Genomic DNA, 25,514 nt, shown 5'->3' with positions numbered 1-25,514 from the left:
AGGCAGGAGGGAGAGACGGCAAACAGCCAAGCCAACTCGCCCTATAATAGACTGCCAGCAATAGCTGGGTTATTTATCATCAAATATGATTACATAGTACCTGTCTTGACTGCATCAAACCAGGAGAATTAGTAAGCATTAGCTAACTAGGGTAATTGAGGCTACACGGCACGCGCTTTCTCATCCTACAGTTACAAAGAACAACTCCATTGAAATGTTAAGTAGCAGTCTACCTGTTAGCTCTTGGTCGTTGTAGCCTATTTTTCTCCTTGAACTTTTAATTCTGTCATTTTAATTCCATCTTCCATTAGATACTTCCTCACTTTTGCCACACACGGAAGCTTTTGCTGACTTATGATTGGCCAACAACAACAAGCTACCTCTTGTGAAAAGCAAGAGCAGCAGCATACATTATAAAATGTATATCCCTCTCTCTACTGCAGCAGTCGCGTTAGGATCTGTACCGGCCCTTCCGGTCAAGTCAGTAGAAAGTACACATACCCATGACAATCATATCAGATCTGACCCAGACCCGTGACATTATTTAGAATTCTGAATCTGGACCCACTCGGGTCTTGGGTACAGGTGGATCCGTGAAGAGCTCTAGTCCCTAACCTTAACCATACCGAACCTTGTAACTTAACCCGCAGCCATGCCAAATGGGCTTCTTCGTTGGACATGCGCAAGCAGATTGTCGTGTTTCGCTTAAAGCGGCAATCAGCTATTCATACAATAACCATGCATCACCCCTATTTCGGTTAAAAAAAACTACAAAAAACTGAGTGATGGGGCTGGAAAACTGTAACCACTCTCAAATGTATAGACAGAGCTATGGATGCAAGGCCTGACCATCCATGACATCAACATGATAGCTCTTAACCATGTTTTGAGGCTATATTGTGTTTGTTTACATTTACTTTGTTTACAAACATTGGAGTAAAAATAGCTTATATTTTGGGTTCTGATGGGGTACGACAGCTCACTGAGGCATTTCTACGTTATTCTTCAAGCATCAGTGGGTGCATATTCAATTCTGTCATAAAAATGTATGTAGCAACTGCAGATTGCCCCTTTAACAGGTGGTGCCAGGAAAGTCGGTGTATGTTATACCTGCCACCCGCTGTTGGAGGGCAGAGGGGATATCTGGGAGTTCCGTCTGCAAGTCATCTTCCAACATCTCACAATGAATGAGACCGCAGTTTCATTCGCAAAGGATTTCTTGGCTGGTGGAATCTCCGCTGCCATCTCCGAAACGGCGGTTGCTCCCATCGAGAGAGTCAAGCTTCTCCTTCAGGTAGCTATGTTTCCGTAGTAGCTTTGAGACACAACGTCGGGAGTATGTGCATTGGTTGGACTCCCTGAGCTGTGCATCGTTATGGCGACGGAAAATAACCCTACCACAATATTGCCGGATCACAAAAAAAACGTATAATCTCTAGGAACTCTACTTACCAGATGTAACGTTGAATGTGTCCCTCACTATCAATTAAATGTCTGAATGCCAATTTTTGTCCCAACTGCACCATACACCTGCTGTGTGGAAAGTGGTAGGAAGGCTCGCATGACCGTCTCGCTTTAGGCACCAGGCCCCCCCCCCCCCCCCCCCCCCCCCCCCCCCCTTTCAGATCGCGAAGTGAGCTCCCATGAAGCTATTAACATGAATTAATGTGCAAATAAGTTCAAGTCGTACACTGGCCCCTCTGGCTTTTTTTTCATCTTCCCTTGTCTTACTAAAGTATGCTATTAGTCCTATTGTAATTATTTCCCCCTACCTTCCTTACTCCACCACATGGCATAGGCATAGCTCAGTAATACAGCAGTACACTTGTGGTGGAATATAACGCAGGTCAGACATGTGAATAATGTTGAACTCACACATACCAAATGGGATTTACAACAATTAATTAAATGAACAGCCTGTGGAAAAAAACTACCTGCCAATATTTTAAGATTATAATATGAAAAAGTTGTTTTTTGTGGAACAAGTGTGTCATGGACTTAATTACTTAAATGTTAATTAATATACCCACATGGCAGTTGTAGAATGAAATACATGAGTATAGGCTAACATCAACACATAAACAATCAAATGCCATTTAGTTGAGGAAACAGAAGTATGAATCCTGGCTGTATCACAGCCGGCCGTGATTGGGAGTCCCATAGGGCTGCGCACAATTGGCCCAGCGTCGTCCGGGTTTGGCTTGGGTAGGCCCTCATTGTGAATAAGAATTAGTTCTTAACTGACTTGCCTAGTTAAATAATGGTTAAATCATGTATTTAAAAAAAAAGAAGAAGAAAAGTACACATGAGAGGGGGGCAGTCTTGTCAGAAGTAGGGTTTGGGTGTTTATTTTTATTCTCCGTGCTGGCGTGTGGTTTAGAGAAGAGGTGGATGCTACAGGTGGTTCTGCCAGTCACTTTCCCTCCACAGGCAGCCAGTCTCAGAAGGTGGACTTGAAGAGGGAGACGGTAAAGTCCAGGCACAGCTGTTCTCTTTGCTCTTGGAGTGTTTGCAGTGTAGTCCATCTGTGTATCTCACTGTGCCCAGGATGATATGTCAAGCCCAGGTCCTTAGCAGATTAGATGAAACCACATGACATTAACAGTAGCTGTAGATAATGTAATGAACAGTGGGATCTTGGAGGGTGGTTGATCATGGAGGACATCAGGTGGATCCAGGTCCCCGGAAGGGATACGGTACACGTCTCAGAGCATGGCAGAAACCCTAGATCCTGAAGAACAAGAGCAGAATAAAAGGGAAAGATATAGGGGCATAGAAGGATGCAGAAAGAAAACACACAGGTTACAGGTAGACCCTAGACCCACTCCAATTCGTGTACTACCCCAACAGATGCACAGATGACGCAATCTCAATCGCACTCCACACTGCCCTTGCTCGTCTGGAGAACAGGAACACCTATGTGAGAATGCTGTTCATTGACTTCAGCTCAGCGTTCCACACCATAGTGCCCACAAAGCTCATCACTGGGACTAAACACCTCCCTCTGCAACTGGATCCTGGACTTCCTGACGGGCTGACCCTAGGTGGTAAGGGTAGGCAACAACACATCTGCCACGCTGATCCTCAACACTGGGGCACATCAGGGGTGCGTGCTTAGTCCCCTCCTGTACTCCCTGTTCATCCACGACCTCATCCTCAATGTGAGCAAGACAAAGGAGCTTATCGTTGACTACAGGAAAAGGAGGGCCGAACAGGCCCCCATTAACATTGACGTGGCTGTAGTGGAGCGGGTCGAGAGTTTCAAGTTCCTTGGTGTTCATGTCACCAACAAACTATCATGGTCCAAACACACCAGGAAACTTGTGAAGAGGGCACAACAACACCGTTCCCACTCAGGAGACTGCAAAGATTTGGCATGGATCCCCAGATGCTCAAAATGTTCTACAGCTTCACCATCGAGAGCATCCTGACCGGTTGCATCACCGCCTGATGGCAGCTGCTCAGCATCTGACTGTAAGGCGCTACAGAGGGTAGTGCATACGGCCCAGTTCATCACTGGGGCCAAGCTTCCTGCCATCCAGGACCTATATACTAGGCAGTGTCAGAGGAAGGCCCAAAAAATGTTCAAAGACTCCAGTCACCCAAGTCATAGACTGTTCTCTCTGCTACTACACGGCAAGTGGTACCGGAGGGCCAAGTCTAGGTCCAAAAGGCTCCTTAACAGCTTCTACCCCCAAGCCATAAGACTGCTGAACAATTAATCAAATGGCCACCCAGACTTTTTACATTGACACCCCCCCACTTTGTTTTTACACTGCTGCTACTCACTGTTTATTATCTATACATTGTCATATTACCACTACCTACATGTACAAATTACCTCGACTAATCTGTACCCCGCACATTGGCTCGGTACCGGTACACCCTGTATATAGCCCCATTATTGTTATTTTATTGTGTTAATTTGTATTTTTTACTTTAGTTTATTCAGTAAATATTTTCTTAACTCTTTCTTGAACTGCATTGTTGGTTAAAGACTTGGAAGTAAGTATTTCATGGTAAGGCCTGTTGTATTCGGCACGTGACAAATAAAATTAGATTTGATCCAGGCCAAGTTGAATTGTCCCCATATTGCACCTATCCAATCTGCTCAGGTCTACACAAGTGTATATGGTGTAAGGGCTAGGGTTGATTTGGGATTCAGGGATAAGCTCTTTCTCAATTTGTCTTTCTTCGATTCCTTACGTCCTCTTCACCTCTAAATGTTTTGTGGTAGTTTTTACTCCTTTTTCTCCACAATTTCATGATATCCAATTGGTAGTTACAGTCGTGTCCCATCACTGCAACTCTGGTACAGACTCTGGAGAGAATGCCAATAGTGTGCAAAACTGTCATCAAGGCAAAGGGTGGCTATTTGAAGAATGTCAAATATAAAATATTAGGTTACTTTTTTGGTTACTACATGATTCCATATGTGTTATTTCATAGTTTTTATGTCTTCACTATTATTCTACAATGTAGAAAATAGTCAAAGTTAAGAAAAACACTTGAATGAGTAGGTGTTCTAAAACTTTCGACTGGTTGTGTAAACTATAAAGGCATCACTATAACCATGTTACTACATATAAAGGGCTAAAACTAAAGCACCACTAGGTGGAAGTATTAACCCATTAATGCCTAGGGCATTATGAAGGATTGAATGGATGGAATATGATTCATTCCTATAAGGACCCCGGAAAGAGTGGGACCTAATACAATTTCCAACGTAACGTGCTCCGGCGCCATCTTAGGCTTGACCAACTAATAATTACCAACTCTCTTGACAGGCCAAATGCACTGAAAAGGCACGTTAACGTGCTACAATACTCGGTATGCATATATAATATATAATACACAGAGTGTAAGAGCACTCTTCTAACTGAAATGACTGGTATGACTGCGTCCCGTCATCCAATAATGAATGAATACCACAGATGGGCTGCACATGTTACAAACCCACTGCAGTAATAACGTTTACTAAAGGAATGATTCGTCACACCAAGAGTGAGAACAGCTTGAGAGAGGCAATCTTTCGTAAAAACCCACGTGTGACTTACTTACCGACTTGTGTCTGGGACTGTTTTGCTACGCTTTTACCACGTCGGAGGGTATATCCGTGGTCAGTGGACGGTTCTGAAAATAAATTAGTTGTTGGCATCATCAAGCGGTGTGCAGGAAATAATTAAATCCAATTGTTAGATGCTACAGTGGTTCTTCCTTTAAAAGTTACAAGCTTATGCCGCGACCATTAGTGGTAGATGGTGGCATTCTGTCATTACACCACACTATCAGAAGGGGGAGTTAGAACGCTGATCTATCGGTAGTCTAAACTGTGGCACAAATTGATTATCTTTTCATAAATTAAAGGAGGCGTTTTCAGTCTGAGAGTCTCTCTTCTCTGGCAATGGAGTCCTGCATCAGACAACAACAAAATAAGAGAGAACTTGGGTAAATATGGGGGAATTACACTTGACATGTGGACTGACGGTTTTCGAAAAATAGGTACGATGGGCTTTTGGTTTCTCTCCCTCTAAAAACAGAAATAAATAATTCTAAATAACAAGCTGTCTTTATTTACAAATTGTCGTTGACAATGTCTCACCCCATGTTCAAGAATGGCCTTTTTCCCTTAATTCAGATTACAACCGCTCACTTTTGGTTATTTGAAAACAAAATCCTCTCCAAAATATTGTTATTTTTTTAAACAAGCCAAAGAAAGTTTGTTGCAATTTCAGTTTAATCCACCAGAAAATACAGAACAAATAATACAATAAACATTGTGGTTAAACTCAAATATACTAATTGATTTTAAAAAATGTATTAATTGGAACCAAGAGGAAGGGGGAAAGGTAAGGAACTTGTCTGTCGGCCCTGCATTAAAGACAAAAAATTGGTTAAAGAAAATTGTGATAAATAAAAATATATACCAGTTTTTTAAAAAAAAAGAAAATATATATACCAGTTAAGGACCAAAAAAATGATAGCTGTGCCATATAGATTTCAAAATAGTTGGGAAGAGATTTTCAATGTACCGATTTCATGGCACATAATTTATGAATTGATACGCAATTTTCCGTTCCTCCTGAGAGCCATAATCTGCTCACTTAAATGAATAGAGAACCTGGTCATGGTGCTACAGTATGTTGTTACAGCATAGGACAATCGGCGATCTGCTGTATACTTAAGGCATATTATAATCTGGAGTCACACCTTTTCAGTACTCCTCACCCTGCCCTAAACTCCACCCTTAAAACAGTTACCATTCAAAAACTAGCTGTATATTTCAAAAAATGACATGGCGACCAAAGACCCAAAGAGCCAGTGCAAGAGGCGTCACTACAGTTCGAATCCAGGCTGTATCACATCTGGCCGTGATTGGGAGTCCCATAGGGCGGCGCACAATTGGCCCAGCATCGTCCGGGTTTGGCCGGAGTAGGCCGTCATTGTAAATAAGAATGTGTTCTTAACTGACTTGCCTAGTTAAATAAATAAACTAAATAAAAAGAGGAATGGACATAGTTTTCATCAATCAATCAATCAAATTAATTTATATAGCCCTTCGTACATGAGCTGATATCTCAAAGTGATGTACAGAAACCCAGCCTAAAACCCCAAACAGCAAGCAATGCAGCAAGCAATGTAGAAGCACGGTGGCTAGGAAAAACTCCCTAGAAAGGCCAAAACCTAGGAAGAAACCTAGAGAGGAACCAGGCTATGTGGGGTGGCCAGTCCTCTTCTGGCTGTGCCGGGTGGAGATTATAAAAGAACATGGCCAAGATGTTCAAATGTTCATAAATGACCAGCATGGTCCAATAATAATAAGGCAGAAAAGTTGAAACTGGAGCAGCAGCACGGCCAGGTGGACTGGGGACAGCAAGGAGTCATCATGTCAGGTAGTCCTGAGGCATGGTCCTAGGGCTCAGGTCCTCCAAGAGAGAGAAAGAAAGAAATAAAGAATTAGAGAGAGCACACTTAAATTCACACAGGACACCGGATAGGACAGGAGAAGTACTCCAGATATAACAAACTGACCCTAGCCCCCCGACACATAAACTACTGCTGCATAAATATTGGAGGCTGAGACAGAAGGGGTCAGGAGACACTGTGGCCCATCTGTGGACACCCCCGGACAGGGTGAAACAGGAAGGATATAACCCCACCCACTTTGCCAAAGCACAGCCCCCACACCACTAGAGGGATATCTTCAACCACCAACTTACCATCCTGAGACAAGGCCGAGTATAGACCACAAAGATCTCCGCCACGGCACAACCCAAGGGGGGGCCCCAACCCAGACAGGAAGATGACATCAGTGACTCAACCCACTCAGGTGACGCACCCCTACCAGGGACGGTATGAAAGAGCCCCTGTAATAGCCCCTGTAAGCCAGTGACTCAGCCCCTGTAATAGGGTTAGAGGCAGAGAATCCCAGTGGAAAGAGGGGAACCGGCCAGGCAGAGACAGCAAGGGCAGTTCGTTGCTCCAGAGCCATTCCGTTCACCTTCACACTCCTGGGTCAGACTACACTCAATCATATGATTCACTGAAGAGATGAGTCTTCAGTAAAGACTTAAAGGTTGAGACCGAGTTTGCGTCTCTTACATGGGTAGGCAGACCGTTCCATAAAAATGGAGCTCAATAGGAGAAAGCCCTGCCTCCAGCTGTTTGCTTAGAAATTCTAGGGACAATTAGGAGGTCTGCGTCTTGTGACCGTAGCGTACATGTAGGCATGTACGGCAGGACCAAATCAGAGAGATAGGTAGGAGCAAGCCCATGTAATGCTTTGTAGGTTAGCAGTAAAACCTTGAAATCAGCCCTTGCCTTGACAGGAAGCCAGTGTAGGGAGGCTAGCACTGGAGTAATATGATAATTTTTCTAGTTCTAGTCAGGATTCTAGCAGCCGTATTTAGCACTAACTGAAGTTTATTTAGTGCTTTATCCGGGTAGCCGGAAAGTAGAGCATTGCAGTAGTCTAACCTAGAAGTGACAAAAGCATGGATACATTTTTCTGCATCATTTTTGGACAGAAAGTGTCTGATTTTTGCAATGTTACGTAGATGGAAAAAAGCTGTCCTTGAAATGGTCTTGATATGTTCTTCACAAGAGAGATCAGGGTCCAGAGTAACGCCGAGGTCCTTCAGTTTTATTTGAGACGACTGTACAACAATTAAGATTAATTGTCAGATTCAACAGAAGATCTCTTTGTTTCTTGGGACCTAGAACAAGCATCTCTGTTTTGTCCGAGTTTAAAAGTAGAAAGTTTGCAGCAAATTTAAATTTGCTATCGTAAATGTTAGCAACACCTCCGCCTTTGCGGGATGCACGGGGGATATGGTCACGAGTGTAGCCAGGAGGTGAGGCCTCATTTAACACAGTAAATTCATCAGGCTTAAGCCATGTTTCAGTGAGGCCAATCACATCAAGATTATGATCAGTGATTAGTTCATTGACTATAATTGCCTTTGAAGTAAGGGATCTAACATTAAGTAGCCCTATTTTGAGATGTGAGGTATCATGATTTCTTTCAATAATGACAGGAATGGAGGAGGTCTTTATCCTAGTGAGATTGCTAAGGCGAACACCGCCATGTTTAGTTTTGCCCAACCTAGGTCGAGGCACAGACACGGTCTCAATGGTGATAGCTGAGCTGACTACACTGACTGTGCTAGTGGAAGACTCCACTATGCTGGCAGGCTGGCTAACAGCCTGCTGCCTGGCCTGCACCCTATTTCATTGTGGAGCTAGAGGAGTTAGAGCCCTGTCTATGTTGGTAGATAAGATGAGAGCACCCGTCCAGGTAGGATGGAGTCCGTCACTCCTCAGCAGGTCAGGCTTGGTCCTGTTTGTGGGTGAGTCCCAGAAAGAGGGCCAATTATCTACAAATTCTATCTTTTGGGAGGGGCAGAAAACAGTTTTCAACCAGCGATTGAGTTGTGAGACTCTGCTGTAGAGCTCATCACTCCCCTAACTGGGAGGGGGCCAGAGACAATTACTCGATGCCGACACATCTTTCTAGCGGATTTACGCGCTGAAGCTATGTTGCGCTTGGTGATCTCTGACTGTTTCATCCTAACATCGTTGGTGCCGACGTGGATAACAATATCTCTATACTCTCTACACTCGGCAGTTTTAGCTTTAGCCAGCACCATCTTCAGATTAGCCTTAACGTCGGTAGCCCTGCCCCCTGGTAAACAGTGTATGATCGCTGGATGATTTGTTTTAAGTCTAATACTGCGGGTAATGGAGTCGCCAATGACTAGAGTTTTCAATTTGTCAGAGCTAATGGTGGGAAGCTTCGGCGTCTCAGACCCCGTAACGGGAGGAGTAGAGACAAGAGAAGACTCGGCCTCTGACTCCGACTCGCTGCTTAATGGGGAAAACCGGATGAAAGTTTCTGTCGGCTGAATGAGCGACACCGGTTGAGCATTCCTACAGCATTTCCTTCCAGAAACTGTGAGAAAGTTGTCCGGCTGCGGGGACCGTGCGAGGGACAGACGCTGTTTCATCCTTTCCTACACTGAAATTACCCTTGCCTAACGATTGCGTCTGAAGCTGGGCTTGTAGCACAGCTATCCTCGCCGTAAGGTGATCGTTCTCCTGTATATTATGAGTACAGCTGCACCTTGGTCTCCTTCTCATGTAACAGAAGATCCCACTACAAAAAGACCAAGCAGCGTGCGCCAACTTGGAAGACGAGCTGGAGGAGATTATGGCAGGGGACAAGACCCCGTCATGGAAGCAAGCGGAGGCAGCGAAGGAAGATCAACGACGACTCCGGGGGACGCAACCAAGACGCAAGCACGAGCGGCAATGCTCCCTAAAGCGAGTGTGGGGTCACACTGGGTGGTTGGCTGAGCCAGGTTTCAGACCAGAGCCAACACCCCGCACTCGCTGAACGTGTGACCGTTCAGGCACCATGTTATGCGTTGATACGCACTGTGTCTCCAGTGCGGATTCACAGCCCGGTGCGCTCGGTGTCAGCTCCCCGCACTTGCCTTGCTAAAGTGAGCATCCAGCCAGGACGGGTTGTGCCGGCTCAACGCTCCTGGTCTCCAGTGCGCCTCCTCGGCCCAGGATATCCTGCGCCAGTGCCCCGCATTTGCCGGGTCTAGGGTGAGCATCCAGCCAGGACGGGTTGTGCCGGCTCTGCATGCCAGACTTCCGGTGCGTCTCCATGGCCCAGTATATCCTGGGCCAGCTCCACGCACCCGGTCTCCTGTGCGTCTGCCCAGCCTGGTAATCCCTGTGCCAGCTCTACGCACCAGGCTTCCAGTGCGTCTCCCCAGCCTGTTAAGCCCTGTGCCAGCTCTACGCACCAGGCCTCCAGTGCGTCTCCCCAGCCCGGTAAGCCCTGTGCCAGCTCTACGCACCAGGCCTCCAGTGTGTCTCCCCAGCCTGGTAAGCCCTGTGCCAGCTCTACGCACCAGGTCTCCAGTGCATCTCTCCAGCCCGGTGTGTCCTGTGCCAGCTCTACGGACCCAGCCTCCTGAGGTGATCCGTGGCCCGAAGCCTGCAGTGATGATCCATTGCCCGAAGCCTGCAGTGATGATCCATGGCCCGAAGCCTCCAGTGATGATCCATGGCCCGAAGCCTGCAGTGATGATCCATGGCCCGAAGCCTCCAGTGATGATCCATTGCCCGAAGCCTCCAGTGATGATCCACGGCACGAAACCTGCAGTGATGGTCCACAGGCCGGAACCTCCTGAGACAGTCCGCAGTATGGAACCTCGAACGAAGGTCCACAGTCCGGAACCTCCGACGATCCACAGTCCGGAACCTCCAACGACGATCTGCAGTCCGGAACCTCCTGCGACGGTCTGCAGTCCAGAGTCTCCGGCGATGGTCTGCAGTCCAGAGTCTCCGGCGATGGTCTGCAGTCCAGAGCCTCCAGCGCCGGTCAGCAGTCCAGAGCCTCCAGCGATGATCCACGGTCCGGTTCCTCCGGCAAAGATCCATGGTCAATTTTATACACACAAAAACAAATATTTGAGATCTGTCCCTAAATGCAATATATTTTTTCTTTAAATCCAATATGCTATAAAATCTCTAGAATTAGTCAATAACAACAAAAAAACACTGTATTCTTACAACTCTATCAAGTTTATACAACTGTAACTCCTGCCTTTTATCTTTTTTTATTTACTTTTAATGTTATTTTATGTTTATTTAGAAAACAATATACATGTAGTCTTATGGTTGTATTGTAATTTATTTTTTTATTTTTTTAACTCTGTTTATTAAGTTTTGAACATACACACACACAGACAAGACAAAGCAATATAAATAATATACTCAACTAGAAAAAACAAAACAAATAAAAATACAAATAAAAAATAGCTTTAAAGATACCATACTTTAGACAAGTTAAACACACCGGGCAGAAGGCTACAGAGGTTAAAGGGCAATCTATAGTACAGGGACAGGGCAAACACCTCACCATTGTTCCTGTAAACAGTCAAGGGATAAGGGTGGAGAAATGCAACCACTCACAGAGAGTCATGGCCACAGACCGACCATCCACTGGACAAAAAAAAAGTTTACAATGCTTTAAAATAAAAAAATAAAAAGATTATTCATGTAGGCGTGAACAAAATGTAAAAATAACTGGGAAAAACAAGCTCACACTTCAGTCTCTGCCTGGGCAAGATGAACAAGGCATCTGCGGACCACAATCAATAAGCACATGGACCTTAATGCCCCCCCCCAGCAAAAACACAGAGAGAAACTCCTCCAACCCTTAAGTCACAGACTTATTTTAGTATTAATTGAAATGCCATCAGAGGATGGACTGTTTAAAGTAAGACCGGAATGGAGCCCAAGCCTCATCAAACAGTTTGGGGTTCCCACGTGAATTGAATTGAATTTTTTCTAGTTTCAGAGAGCACAACACATCCCTCACCCAATATTTATAAGATGGGGGAGCTGCCATCTTCCAGTTCTGTAGTATTAGCCGTCTAGCTAAAAGAGTTGTATAAGCAACAGTGTCCGACTGGATTCTTGATAGGGGGGTACCCATGGGCAGTACTCCAAAAAGGGCTGTAAGGGGAGACGGATCTATAACAGTGTCATATATATCAGAGAAACATTTAAATATTAATTCCCAGAAACCTGACAGTTTATGACAGCCCCAAAACATATGCAACAGTGTGGCTGGTTCCACCTTACATCTGACACAGGTAGGATCAAAATTTAGAGAATATTCTTCCAAGTTTGGCCCCCGACCAGTGGATACGGTGAACCACCTTGAATTGAATGAGGCTGTGTCTAGTGCTAAAAGAGGACGAGTGCACCCTGTGCAGCACAGATTCCCAGGCGTCTTCCCCAAGTTCCTCCCCCAAATCCTTTTCCCATCGAGTCTTTAAAGGCACCAAAGAAGGGTTCTGTAAGTCATGAATGATTGCATATACATCTGAAATTGCGCCTCTAGGAAGCTTGTTCAGCTCTCTATAGCTGTATTCGCAGGCCTATTGGGAAATCCAGGTGTGTTAGCCCTAACAAAGTTTCTAGTCTGGAGATAGCGGAAAAAGTGGGATTGGGGGAGATTGAACTTTTCCTGCAGCTGAGAAAAAGAGGCAAATGTACCATCAAAGAATAATTGGGCTAGCGAGGAAAGGCCTAGTGAGTGCCAAATGCCAAAAGCCCCATCATTCAAAGATGGAGGAAATAAAATGTTCTGATTGATTGGGCCTGATAGAGAAAAGCCTCGGAGGCTAAAGGCTAAACGGAACTGATTCCAAATTTTAAGAGACTTCTTTACAATTGGGTTGGCACACCTTTTGCCTAGGGACACTGGGAGAGACGAGCACAGCACAGAGGAAAGTGCTGCAGGTTTACACGATTCAGACTCCATCTGGACCCAGAGTGGTCTAGGGCCAGTAGGATCAGTCTGCAGCCAGTACAGAACGGCTCTAAAATTTGCAGCCCAGTAGTATGTCTGAAAATTTGGTAGAGCTAAACCCCCCAATGACCTAGGCTTCTGTAAATGTTTTCTACCAATCCGTGGTACCTTGCCATCCCAAATAAAATGCATGAATGTTTGATCCAGTGAAATAAAAAAAGATTTTGGAATAAAAATGGGTAAACATTGAAATAAATATAAAAATTTGGGCAACACATTCATTTTAATGACATTAATCCTTCCGATAAGAGAAAGGGGTAGCGAATTCCAAAAAGTAAAAGATTGTTTCAATCTGTCTGCTAGAGCGACAAAGTTTTCCTGAAACAAATTTGAATATTTCCTTCACTTTTACTCCCAAGTAAGTGAATTGATCCCGGACAATCCTAAACTGAGAACTTGTGAAAGAGCACTTTAAAGCAGCCTTGTTTATCGGAAAAAGCTCACTCTTGCCTAGATTCAGCTTGTACCCTGAGATTGATCCAAACTTTTTAAGAACAGATAGGGCACGTGGCAATGAGGTATCGGGATTGGAGATAAACAAAAGGAGGTCGTCAGCATATAGCGAGACTTTCTGCTCCCAGCACACCCTGATTATGCCTTGAATGGCATCATTAGAGCATAGTGCAATGGCGAGAGGCTCGATTGCCAAAGCAAACAACAAGGGGGAGAGTGGGCAACCCTGTCTGGATCCGCGGTGCAAGGGAAAATAGTCAGAGGACAAGTTATTAGTCCGTACCGAAGCCATGGGGGAAAAATAAAGAATCTTTATCCACGCAATGAATTTGGGGCCAAAGCCAAATCTATAAAGGGCAGCTGTTAGGTAATCCCACTCAACGCGGTCAAACGCTTTTTCGGCATCAAGTGAGACCACCACCTCCGGGTCCTCCGACGCTGGGGAGTACAGTATATTCATAAGGCGCCTAATATTGAAAAATAAATGCCTATTTCTCACAAAGCCAGTCTGGTCAGAGTGTATTACTTGGTGCAGCAAGCCTTCCATACGGATGGCTAAAAGCTTAGCTAGGATTTTGTAATCACAGTTTAAAAGCGAGATTGGGCGATAGGATCCACATTCCAGGGGGTCTTTGTTTTTCTTTAGTAGTAATGAAATTGAAGCCTGATAAAGACTAGGCGGCAGCTTTGAAGTATTGAGGCACTCTGCAAATAATCGGGACAAGAATGGGCAAAGCAGACCAGAAAATGTCCTGTAAAATTCGGTTGAAAAACCGTCCGGACCCGGTGATTTACCACTTTTCATTGCGGACACTGCTGTTGCAATCTCCTCAAGCGTAAATTCTTCTTCTAGATAGTCATGGGAGTCTGTATCAATTGAAGGCATATTCAAGCCATTAAAGAAGAAGTCAATCAGCAAAGGGTCTTGAGGGGATTCAGAGGTGTATAGCGCAGAGTAAAATTGTTTAAATTGATCATTGATCTCTTTATGTATAACTGTGGTGGCACCAGACAGGGTCCTTATTTGTGGGATTAGCCGTGAGGCCTCAGATTTACGGATCTGATGTGCAAGGAGTTTACTGGCCTTGTCGCCTTGTTCATAGACTTTGTATCGAGCTCGCAAGAGTAACTGTTCAGCTTGCCTGGTAGAAAGCTCATCAAATTCAGATTGGAGTAGTTGGCGCTCTTTATGCAGATCAGAGGAAGGATCCGTAGCATACTTCTCATCCAATGTGGCTATGGACTCGCTCAGGTCCCGAAGTCGCTGGGAGCGAACTCTGTTTTGGTTGGCTGTATAAGAAATCATTTGGCCACGTAGGTATGCTTTGAGAGACTCCCATATGGTAGAGCAGGACATACCTGGTGTTGAATTAGTTTCTAGGAATAAGGTAATTTCAGAAGAAATGTTGACAAACTCCTTATCTGAGAGTAAAATGGGGTTGAGACGCCATTGATAACACCTAGGAGGTCGCTGGGGAAACTCTAGTTCAAGCACTAATGGTGAATGGTCAGAGATAACAATACTCTCGTAAGTACACTGCCGAAGGTTAGGCAGAAGTTTTTTGTCTAAAAAGAAGTAATCAATCCGGGAGTATGTTTGATGAACATGAGAATAAAAGGAATACTGTCTATCTGTAGAATGTAGGAAACGCCAGGCCTCAAGCATAGCATATTTCTGAAGAAAGGCTTGAATAAGTAGGGCACATTTAGATGGGCCTGTATTTGTTTGTGAGGACTTGTCCAGAACTGGGGACATTTTACAGTTGAAATCCCCCCCCTAAAATCAACAAATGAGAATCTAAATTGGGAATAGCAGACAGAAAGGAAGAAATGAAACTTGTGTCATCCCAATTGGGAGCATAAACACTAGCCAAAACAAGAGGGGTAGAAAACAGTTCACCAGTTACTATGACGCATCGTCCCTTAGGATCAGCAATAACCTCAGAAGCTACAAAGGGAGTAGCTTTATCAACCAGAATAGCAGCACCTCTTGATTTACTATGAAAGTTTGAGTGGAACACTTGACCAACCCAGTCCTTACGCATCCTAAAATGCTCACCAGTCGTCAAGTGAGTCTCTTGTAGAAATATTTGCATTCAAACCCTGTAAGTGTGTCAACACCCTCTTACGCTTCACCGGGTTGTTAACCCCTTTGGTATTCCAAGAAATGTACTTGATCGTATTATTTCGGCCCCTCTGGGCATTCCCGTTATTCAACCCTGCCATTAGAGCATAGAATGGAAAAGCAATGAGCGCCCAAAACCCCCAGAATAACTTGTCTCAGAGTAATAATGTACGGTGGTAAATGTTTGGAAAAAGTACAGAAAAAAAACAGAAAAAAAACTAAAAAGACAGAATGACAACATTAGAACTGAACAATTCAACCTGCCCCCCCACCCCCTCCCCCCATCCCAGACAATACCTCCCCAAACGAGGTACAAGCCTAAATAGAACATGTTCTCTTCGCGCAGTATGTCTGTGAGAGTGCGGTCTTAAACCTAAACCCACAGTCCCGCTCTTTAAAGTCGCGTTTTGTTAGTGGATCAAGCAGCAAAAAGAAAGATTTGTATGTATTTTTTCAAATAAAAAAAAGGCGAATCCCTTGTGCAAACGGAATGACAAAAGCACCACTTGTAGATGTATATAATTGTATTCCCCGTCTTATAACAGGCATTGAGAGAGAAAATAAGTAAATGTATAAAGGCTCTCAGCCAAAAATCTAATTTGAAGTAAGGAAATCGTAGTTAGACAATCAAAAATAATAGTAATTATAATAGTGGTCTAGGTGAAGCTGAGACAGCTTTACAACCAATACCAAAAAACGTTTTCTGGGCATAAATGACGCTCAAAACTTTTAAAATTAAAGTGAGGCCCCAGAAACCGTGTAGCCTCGGGAGACATTTACTGTTTACTGGGTCAATGCAAACGGATGCAGTAAACAAATAACCAAAACTATTTTGAGTCACTGAGAAAATGTGTAAACAAACTAAATAGGTGAGCGAGATAAGGCACGCACACTAGATAATCAAAACATTAGATCACATCAAATAAGCCTGAATAGTTTCACCAACTATACAAGACTAGCCTGTTATATCTAAACATAATTGTACCACAAGTGGGGTACTTACAATCCACAGTTTGCAAGCAACAGTTGCTGAACTGTGAGCATATTCAAGACTTCTTGATGTGACGTTGAATGTGAGCCATAGCCTCATCCGGAGATTCAAATGTGTGGTCTTTACCCTCATGAGATATCCATAAACGGGCCGGGAATCGCAGTCCATACTTCACACTTGGATGGTCCCAAAGTACTCGTTTGGCCTGTCCGAAAGCTGCGCGCTGCCTGGAAACAGTGGGGGAGTAGTCCTGGTAAATGGAAAAGCTCTGTCCTTGAAAGCTCAGAGTGGTATTGCGGGCTCGTCGGAGGATCTCCATCTTCTCATGAAAAAAGTGCACTCGAAGAATTATGTCACGGGGCCTCTCCCCATCCCGGGGCTTTGGGCGCAGCGACCGGTGGGCTCGATCAATCAGGGGCTTTTCATCTAAGGCAAGAACATCCTTCAGCAGCCCTGAAACGAAATCCGTGGCGCGATGCATTTCCGCGGACTCTGGGACTGATACAAGTCTCAGATTATTGCGGCGAGAGAATCCCTCTAAACTCACACAGCTCTCCCTCACCTTTTTCAAATCCGCAGCTAGGCGTTTAACTTCAGTCTCCAGGGATGTAGTTAAATCGGAGACATTAGTAGCGGAGGCCTCCAGTGCTGCAATCGTTGTAGTGTGTGACGCAGTTGTTGTTTTGAGTAATGTAATTGCCGGCACAGTCTCGTTCCGCAGGATGGTTAAATCTGCTTTTAAAGTATCAGAAACCTCCTGTATTCTGGCCTCAATCGTAGCAACCACCTGTGTTTTCATTTCAACTATATCAGAGCGTAGTAGTTTGATGGCCTCGAGAATGTTCATTTCAGCGCCGCCAGGCCAAGCCGCGCCCCCGGGTAAAGTGTGCGTCCCCGGGCCCTCAGACTCAGGAGAGGGCGGTGATGAGAGCAGGTCTTGTAGGCCGGGTTTTCTCAAAGTCATGCTCTTGGCCTTATGTTTGGTCGACATGCTGACATTCGGAAGCAAAGTAGTCTTGGTTTTTACGGAAAGGGATCACCAAATGAATATTTGAAAATAAATACGGTTCTGCTGCAGAATTCACATAAACTTTAAGAATCCCACTGGAGCAAACGGAAAACACGTCAGTCACACATGGCGTCCCCTACCATCCCCGGTTGTATTGTAATTTGAAATGTTATATTAAAAATAATTATAAAAAACGTTAGCTAGCTAGCTAACAGTACACTTTAACTTGAAGTGAAAATACTTTGTCAAAATGAGAGTGGAGTCTTTTGTTAAGACATGTAGCTAGCTAAACAATGGACCATAATCACAACTCATGACGTTACTACCCTGCATGAATCTGCAGGTAGCTAACCAACCAGGTTCTATGACTATAACTAATGTGTCTGAGATACAAAGAATAAGATCATACACATAACGTTAGATAGCAACCCACCCAGCTAACGTTAGATAGCTAACAGTACACTTGAAATGAAACAACTTTCTGTCAAAATTAGAAACATGTCATATCTGAATATCTTACCAGTATACATCATGGTTGGACGCGTCTCCTGTCTGATGCCATGCATGGTTGCCTTAGTTTGACGATGTAATCCAGACTGGTGTTTTCCCCATCTCCTTAGCTATCATACTCGAATTCCACTGATTTCAAAGCCTGGTCCTCCAGAAAGTGGAGAGCATACACATAATGTTAGCTAGCTAACAGTACACTTTAACTTGACATTAGGTTTACTACGCGATACATGTTTTTTGTTAAAAGCCGCGTTCGACACGATTACCTAAACATACTGACCAGCTCCAATAGACAGACGCGTGCTATATGGTAGACCAATCCAAACTCATCTCTCGGCATGTCCAGCCCACTCATTATCTCAGCCAATCTTGGCTAGCGGGAAGGTTGCTCTCTTTTTCTGTGGCTAAACCAACCAGGCTCGTAATTTTAACAATTTTATTCGTATTTACAGATGGCAAAGATGTTTGATATTAAGGCACATGACAGTTCACATGTTCGAGAAGGCATTCCTGCCAAGAAACTACGTTCACAGCTCCTGTGAAGTCGTGACTTGCGACATATGCCTAGTTTTCTGAATCGGGTCACATATATACCATGGCTAAGGGCTATATCCTAAGAACAGCCCTTAGCCGTGGTATATTGGCAATATACCACACCTGCTCTGGTCTTATTGCTTAGTCATAGCAGTCAAAACAAGTTAACTCAACATCTATTGACAGATAATTATCTGGAGAGTTTTCAGGCGATTTCTATTTTCTATTGCGACATTCTTAAACTCCCAAGAATTATTATTTTGATGGAAAACCGAATTTAGCTTCTTAGCCTACTTTGTTAAAATTGACGTGTTTATTCACCCAATAACGTTATGGAAAAAATGTTTATTGGATAAATGTAGCAACTCCTCTCTTGCTGCAAAAACTCTTTTTGGGCTAGTTTTCAGGCCTTGTGGGTGTGTTTTCAGAGGTCATTTGGCTAGAAATGTTTGCTAGACCTGGAAACCCCGCATGAGGCAAATGGTGGTCTCACCAGATACTGACTGGTTTTCTGATCTATACCCCTACCTTTATTTTAAGGTAAATGTGACCAACGGATGCATATGCGTATACCCAGTCAGGTGAAATCAACAGAGATAAAGTACTCAATTATCATACTTGAGTAAAGATACCTTAATAGAAAATGACTCAAGTAAAAGTGAAAGTCACCCAGTAAAGGACTGCTTGAGTAAAAGTCTAAAATTATTTGGTTTTAAATATACTTAAGTATCAAAATTAAAAGTATAAATCATTTCAAATTACTTATATTAAGCAAACCAGACAGCACAGTTTTTGTATTTACAATTTTTTTTACAGATAGCCAGGGGCACACTGCAACACTCAGACATATTTTTCAAATTAAGCATTTGTGTTTAGTGAGTCCACCAGATCAGAGGCAGTAGAGGACCAGGTATGTTCTCTTGATCAAATCAAATCAAATTATATTTGTCACATACACATGGTTAGCAGATGTTAATGCGAGTGTAGCGAAATGCTTCTGCTTCTAGTTTTGACCATGCAGTAATATCTAACAAGTAATCTAACCTAACAATTTCACAAAAACGACCTTATTCACACACAAGTGTAAAGGAATGAATAAGAATATGTACATAACAATATATGAATGTGTGATGGCCGAACGGCATAGGCAAGATGCAGTAGATGGTATAGAGTACAGTATATACATATGAGATGAGTAATGTAGGGCATGTAAACATTAGTGGCATTGTTTAAAGTGGCTAGTGATACATTTATTACATCATTTTTTCCATTATTAAAGTGGCTAGAGTTGAGTCAGTATGTTGGCAGCAGCCACTCAGTGTTAGTGATGGCTGTTTAACAGTCTGATGGCCTTGAGATAGAAGCTGTTTTTCAGTCTCTCGGTCCCTGCTTTGATGCACCTTTACTGACCTCGCCTTCTGGATGATAGCGGGGTGAACAGGCAGTGGCTCGGGTGGTTGTTGTCCTTGATGATCTTTTTGGCCTTCCTGTGACATCGGTTGGTGTAGGTGTCCTGGAGGGCAGGTAGTTTGCCCCCGGTGATGCGTTGTGCAGACCTCACTACCCTCTGGAGAGCCTTACGGTTATGGGCGGAGCATTTGCCGTACCAGGCGGTGATACAGCCCGACGGGATGCTCTCGATTGTGCTTCTGTAAAAGTTTGTGAGTGTTTTTGGTGACAAGCCAAATTTCTTTAATCCTCCTGAGGTTGAAGAGGCGCTGCTGCGCCTTCTTCACCACGCTGTCTGTGTGGGTAGAACATTTCAGTTAGTCCGTGATGTGTACGCCGAGGAACTTAAAACTTTCCACCCTCTCCATTACTGTCCCGTCTATGTGGATAGGGGGCTGCTCCCTCTGCTGTTTCCTGAAGTCCATGACCATTTTCCTGTTTGGAGTAAAAATTACATTATTTTCTTGAGGAATGTAGTGAAGTAAAAGTAAAAATATAAAAAGTAAAGTACAGATTTTTACTTAAGTACTTTACACCACTGGAAATCAATAGATTAGGGCCTAATGAATTTATTTCAATTGACTGATTTCCTTATATGAACTGTAACTAAGTAAAATCTTGTTGCATGCATATGAGTTGAAGTCAGAAGTTTACATACACTTAGGTTGGAGTCCTTAAAACTCGTTTTTCAACCACTACACACATTTCTTGCTAACAAACTATAGTTTTGGCAAGTCGGTTAGGACATCTACTTTGTGCATGACATAAGTAATCTTCCAACAATTGTTTCCAGACCGATTATTTAACTTATAATTCACTGTATCCCAATTCCAGTGGGTCAGAAGTTTACATACACTAAGTTGACTGTGCCTTTAAACAGCTTGTAAAATTCCAGAAAATTATGTCATGGCTTTAGAAGCTTCTGATAGGCTAATTGGCATCATTCGAGTCAATTGGAGGTGTACATGTCAGTCTCTCGATGTGCAAAACTGATAGAGACATACCCCAAGCGACTTACAGCTGTAATCACAGCAAAAGATGGCGCTACAAAGTATTAACTTAAGGGGGCTGAATAATTTTGCACGCCCAATTTTTCAGTTTTTGATTTGTTAAAAAAGTTTGAAATATCCAATAAATGTCGTTCCACTTCATGATTGTGTCCCACTTGTTGTTGATTCTTCACAAAAAAATACAGTTTTATATCTTTATGTTTGAAGCCTGAAATGTGGCAAAAGGTCGCAAAGTTCAAGGGGGCCGAATACTTTTGCAAGGCACTGTATCTCATGTGCTTTGCGATTGTGTAGGCTACTTTGTGCATGACTTCTCTACGGTACTACATAATTGATAAATTGTATACCTCCACTACACTACTTTGATAGGTATCATCAGTGTGGATTAAGAAGTGAGTATACCCAATGCCCACAGAAAAAAAGTGGTTATACTGCCTTGATCACACCGATGTTGTCATTGTGTAAAATACTATGCGGCATCATCTGGTTATGTGTGCAACAAAAGTTCAACATTCATCTTCTGCTACCATTTCTGTGAAGCCGTCTACGTATGCACCACACGGAACGCACTGCAACTGCCTCTGCAACGCAATGGTTCAAGGCAAACGCACCGTTCCATTGGAAATGAATGTACTTCTAGTGTACCAAAATGCTAACTCTCTGTTGGTGTGATCGAGGCGTATGGCTTATACCTGTGTATACCCTCCACTACACAACAAAAAGTGCACTCTCTTACACGAGTGCGTTAGTATTACGGTTGCTGTCCTTTCAGAATCCCGAACCTGTCACACACTGAAGGCCTATAGGGTTGCCACTGCGCAAACATGTCTATAATGGATATGAAGGCTGTTAAGATACCGTATTAATGTTTCAAGAAAGGAGTGTATATGTTCGGCCTGACTGAATGGAAACGGATAATAATGAGGTTTTTTATCTGCTGGTCTCGGGAAGAAATTACAAGTCCTTACTGTCTGAGACAGAGTCAATACCTAGTACAAATGTATACGATACCGAGACAAAATAGAGACACTCAATACGGGGTCTCGAGACCAGACTAGTACTACAACACTGGATTTCCCGGTAAAACTAGAAGTATTTCAATGTTCTCGATGGACCAGTGTGGATAAAGGTCAAATTTGGAGTATAGTAACATATCCCATCCCTGCATTGAGGTTCGTTTTCCAACCATTATCTCGCGCCGGTTCCACGTTGTTTTAATGTAACCATGATTTCGTTTTGACCCCAGCCCTCATAAAAAAAGATTGCAGTTTTGAAACTGCAGTAAAAGTGCAGTTTTGAAACTGCAGTAAAAGTGCAGTAACTGCTGTCGACTGTGGTATTTTAGATGCAGTAATTGCAGCATACTGCACTCTAACTGTAGTTATACTGCAGTGTACTGCAGTTATAATGCACTCTGACTGCAATCTTTTTTCGTAAGGGAGGGCAGCTCAGTGTAAACAATTGTAACGGTAGGGTCAGTATCTTCCGGCAAGCTGCAGGGCTTACAGCTTCAGAGCTTTACCGTCTTGCCATGTTGCACAGTTTTCTCCTATTTTTTAACAGGTCCAACATGCCAGCAAGCGGATCACAAAAGAAATGCAGTACAAGGGTATCGTCGATTGCATTACCCGCATTCCCAAGGAAGAGGGCTTCCTTGCCTTCTGGAGAGGTAACCTGGCCAATGTCATCCGAGCCTTTCCCTCCCAGGCCCTCAACTTCGCCTTCAAAGACAAGTACAAGAGTTTCTTCCTTGACGGTGTAGACAAGCGCAAGCGGTTCTGGAGGTACTTCGCTGGCAACCTGGCCTCTGGTGGCGCTGCAGGAGCCACCTCCCTTTGCTTCGTCTACCCTCTTGATTTCACCAGAACCCGTCTGGGAGCTGATGTCGGAAAGGCCAGAATGAGGGAGTACAATGGTCTAGCAGACTGCTTGGTGAAGACGTTCAGGTGTGACGGTCTGAGGGGTCTGTACCAGGGCTTTGCAGTGTCTGTACAAGGCATCATCATCTACAGAGGTTCCTACTTCGGCATGTATGACACAGCTAAAGGTATATAACGGATAACATTTTCACAGAAAGTTATTGGTGTCTGGACATTTTATAGATATGCGTGTGGATATGTACTATTTGGTGTGCTTGCAGGAATGTTGCCAGACCCCAAGAACACTTCCATCTTAGTGAGCTGGGCAATCGCTCAGTCTGTAACTACTGTGGCCGGCCTGACCGCCTACCCCTTCGACACCGTCCGTCGTCGTATGATGATGCAGTCTGGCCATAAAAGCGGTGAGTTTACCTATGACCCAAACCATTTAAGCCCCGTTTCCATTGGCACTTTGAAGTCAACCCAGGTTGGGCTGCCTCCAGAAATTAGAAGTTATGTAATGTTGCTAGGTATGTGTGACTGCAGCTGGCTTCGCTAATGTTGCTAACTAGCGAGAAATATGTTAAATAATTTTATCCACCTTTGCCATACTGTAACTAAAGTTACCCCATACTCCTGCCAGTGCCAGCAAGACTCAGAGCCATGTATTGCTGGCGTTAGCTAGCAAGCTAAACGTAGCGTCTTCTCTAGCATAACAGGCTAGCTAGCTTAATTCCTACCTTGCTTGCCATCGTATTGGCTATTAGCTAGCTAACCAACCAAGCAAACCAGGCGACAGGTTCATATCAAGCTTTCAATACGACCTGGACAGCTAAAATTCCTGCTAGCTCACGTTAGCTAGCTAGGTAGCTTGTTTCAACTCTGATTTGCTCGCTAATGTCAGGTAGCTAGCATTCGTTCGTCGACTGTTCTCATAAAAGTTTGTGTAGTGCAAAAATGAATGAAGGATCCAGCTATGGGGGTAATTTGTGTCATGTCTGTACTGCAGTACTGCTTGTCCATGTGCTAGCTAACAGCAACAAGCCCAGACAAGTTATCTAACGTTGTGTCAGCATCCAGCAGTGATCAGCTTGGTGGTTGCATAGTCATAGCGTCACCAGTCCGAATTCCAATCGAGCTGGCACCAGTTGTGAAACTGGTCCTGGTTTCCCTCGAATTTGAGTATTCCATTCGAACCAGCTCAAATTCGGCCCTAATTTTAAGTGCCAGTGGAAACAGGGCTTTAGTGTTACCACGTTTAAATGAATCGGGAGAACTAGTAGCAACATACTATTTCAAATACTACTTAATTGGCATAACATCCTAACTTGTGTCGTCTTACATTTTTAAAGCTGATATCATGTATCTTGGGACCATTGACTGCTGGATGAAGATTGCTCGTGATGAGGGTGGAAAGGCCTTCTTCAAGGGAGGCTGGGCCAATGTTCTCCGAGGCATGGGTAGTGCCTTTGTGCTGGTTTTTTACGATGAGCTCAAGAAAGTCCTCTAAATTTATTTTTTAAAACATCACTGGCTAAGTGTAACACAATTTTTCATGCCTATGGACTGCATTCTGCCTTATTTATTTGAACCCTGCCTTCCTACAGTCTATGGGTAGTGATTATGCGCCGGCCTTAGTTAGATAAAAAGGGACCGCCTTAAAGGTAAACCAAAGGTTTACAAACTACAGGCCACTAAGTACACTGGTTTAAATTAAGATATGGATTTCTCACCATTCCTGTAGAGTCTTAGTGGTCCCTTTGATGACATTTAGTGGACATAATTGCCCTATCACTATGTTTTGACTACTGTGGTCCATGTTTGCTGCCATCTTGTGTGCTATATAAAATGTGTGCCTCTCCAACTCTCGCCATTTTTCCCACTCAAGGCTATAACTAATTTGTATTTTGTAATACTTCTAACATGGAACAAAGATTTTAAAACGAAAGCCTTTTGACTGCATGGTGTCATGTACTGTCATGTTGTGTCTTGTCTCTGTCCTTTCCCTTCACCCTGTCTCCCTCTGCTGGTCGTTGTTAGGTTACCTTTTCTCCCCCGCTTTCCCCCAGCTGTTCCTTGTCTCCTCTAACTACCCATTCACCCCGTTTCCCACCTGTTCCCTTTTTCCCTCTGATTAGGTCCCTATATCTCTCTCTGTTTCTGTTCCTGTCCTTGTCGGATTCTTGTTAGTTGTGTTTCATGCCTGAGCCAGACTATCGTCATGTTTGCTGTAACCTTGTCCTGTCCTGTCGGAATCTGCCGGTCTATCTGAGCCTACCTATGTTTGGTTATTAAAGAAGCTCTGTTTAAGTTAGTTCGCTTTTGGGTCCTCATTCACTCACCATAACAGAAGAATCCGACCAAGAATGGACCCAGCGACTTCGGATCCTCTCCACTCAGCCGTCGGGATCCAGGGAGCGATGCTAGGCAGACACGAGCAGGAAGTGTCTGCTGCTCGACATGCCGTTGAGACCCTGGCCACCCAAGTCTCCAACCTCACAGAACAGGTTCACCATCTCCGCCTCGATCCACCGGCCACTTCCAGGGCTTTCGAATCTCCGGAGCCCAGAATCAATAACCCGCCGTGTTACTCTGGGGAGCCCACTGAATGCCGCTCGTTCCTCACCCAGTGTGATATTGTGTTTTCTCTCCAGCCCAACACTTACTCCAGGAGCA

General features: G+C 44.0%; 1 protein-coding gene across 1 annotated transcript; it reads left to right on the top strand.

Annotated features, from left to right (window-relative positions):
- Positions 1 to 1,183: 1,183 nt before the first annotated feature.
- Positions 1,184 to 24,348, top strand: LOC139419596 (ADP/ATP translocase 2-like). Its single transcript, XM_071169573.1, has 4 exons — positions 1,184 to 1,294; positions 22,543 to 23,026; positions 23,120 to 23,260; positions 24,191 to 24,348. Exons 1-4 carry the CDS (start codon positions 1,184 to 1,186, stop codon positions 24,346 to 24,348), a joined length of 894 nt encoding a protein of 297 aa, XP_071025674.1.
- Positions 24,349 to 25,514: the final 1,166 nt, after the last annotated feature.

This window comes from Oncorhynchus clarkii, chromosome 10 (assembly GCF_045791955.1).
Source record: "Oncorhynchus clarkii lewisi isolate Uvic-CL-2024 chromosome 10, UVic_Ocla_1.0, whole genome shotgun sequence".
In the NCBI taxonomy this organism is placed as follows: Eukaryota; Metazoa; Chordata; class Actinopteri; order Salmoniformes; family Salmonidae; genus Oncorhynchus; species Oncorhynchus clarkii.
Note: the sequence above shows the minus strand (reverse complement) of the source record. Positions and strands in the feature narration are given on the sequence as shown.

What these genes read in the sequence shown, in the direction of transcription:
- LOC139419596 (XM_071169573.1), top strand. Translation starts at nt 1,184, where the DNA reads ATGAATGAGACCGCAGTTTCATTCGCAAAGGATTTCTTGGCTGGTGGA. An exon ending in GAGTCAAGCTTCTCCTTCAG is followed by an intron (nt 1,295 to 22,542) that starts GTAGCTATGTTT and finishes ATTTTTTAACAG; the next exon opens with GTCCAACATGCCAGCAAGCG. An exon ending in GCAGTCTGGCCATAAAAGCG is followed by an intron (nt 23,261 to 24,190) that starts GTGAGTTTACCT and finishes ACATTTTTAAAG; the next exon opens with CTGATATCATGTATCTTGGG.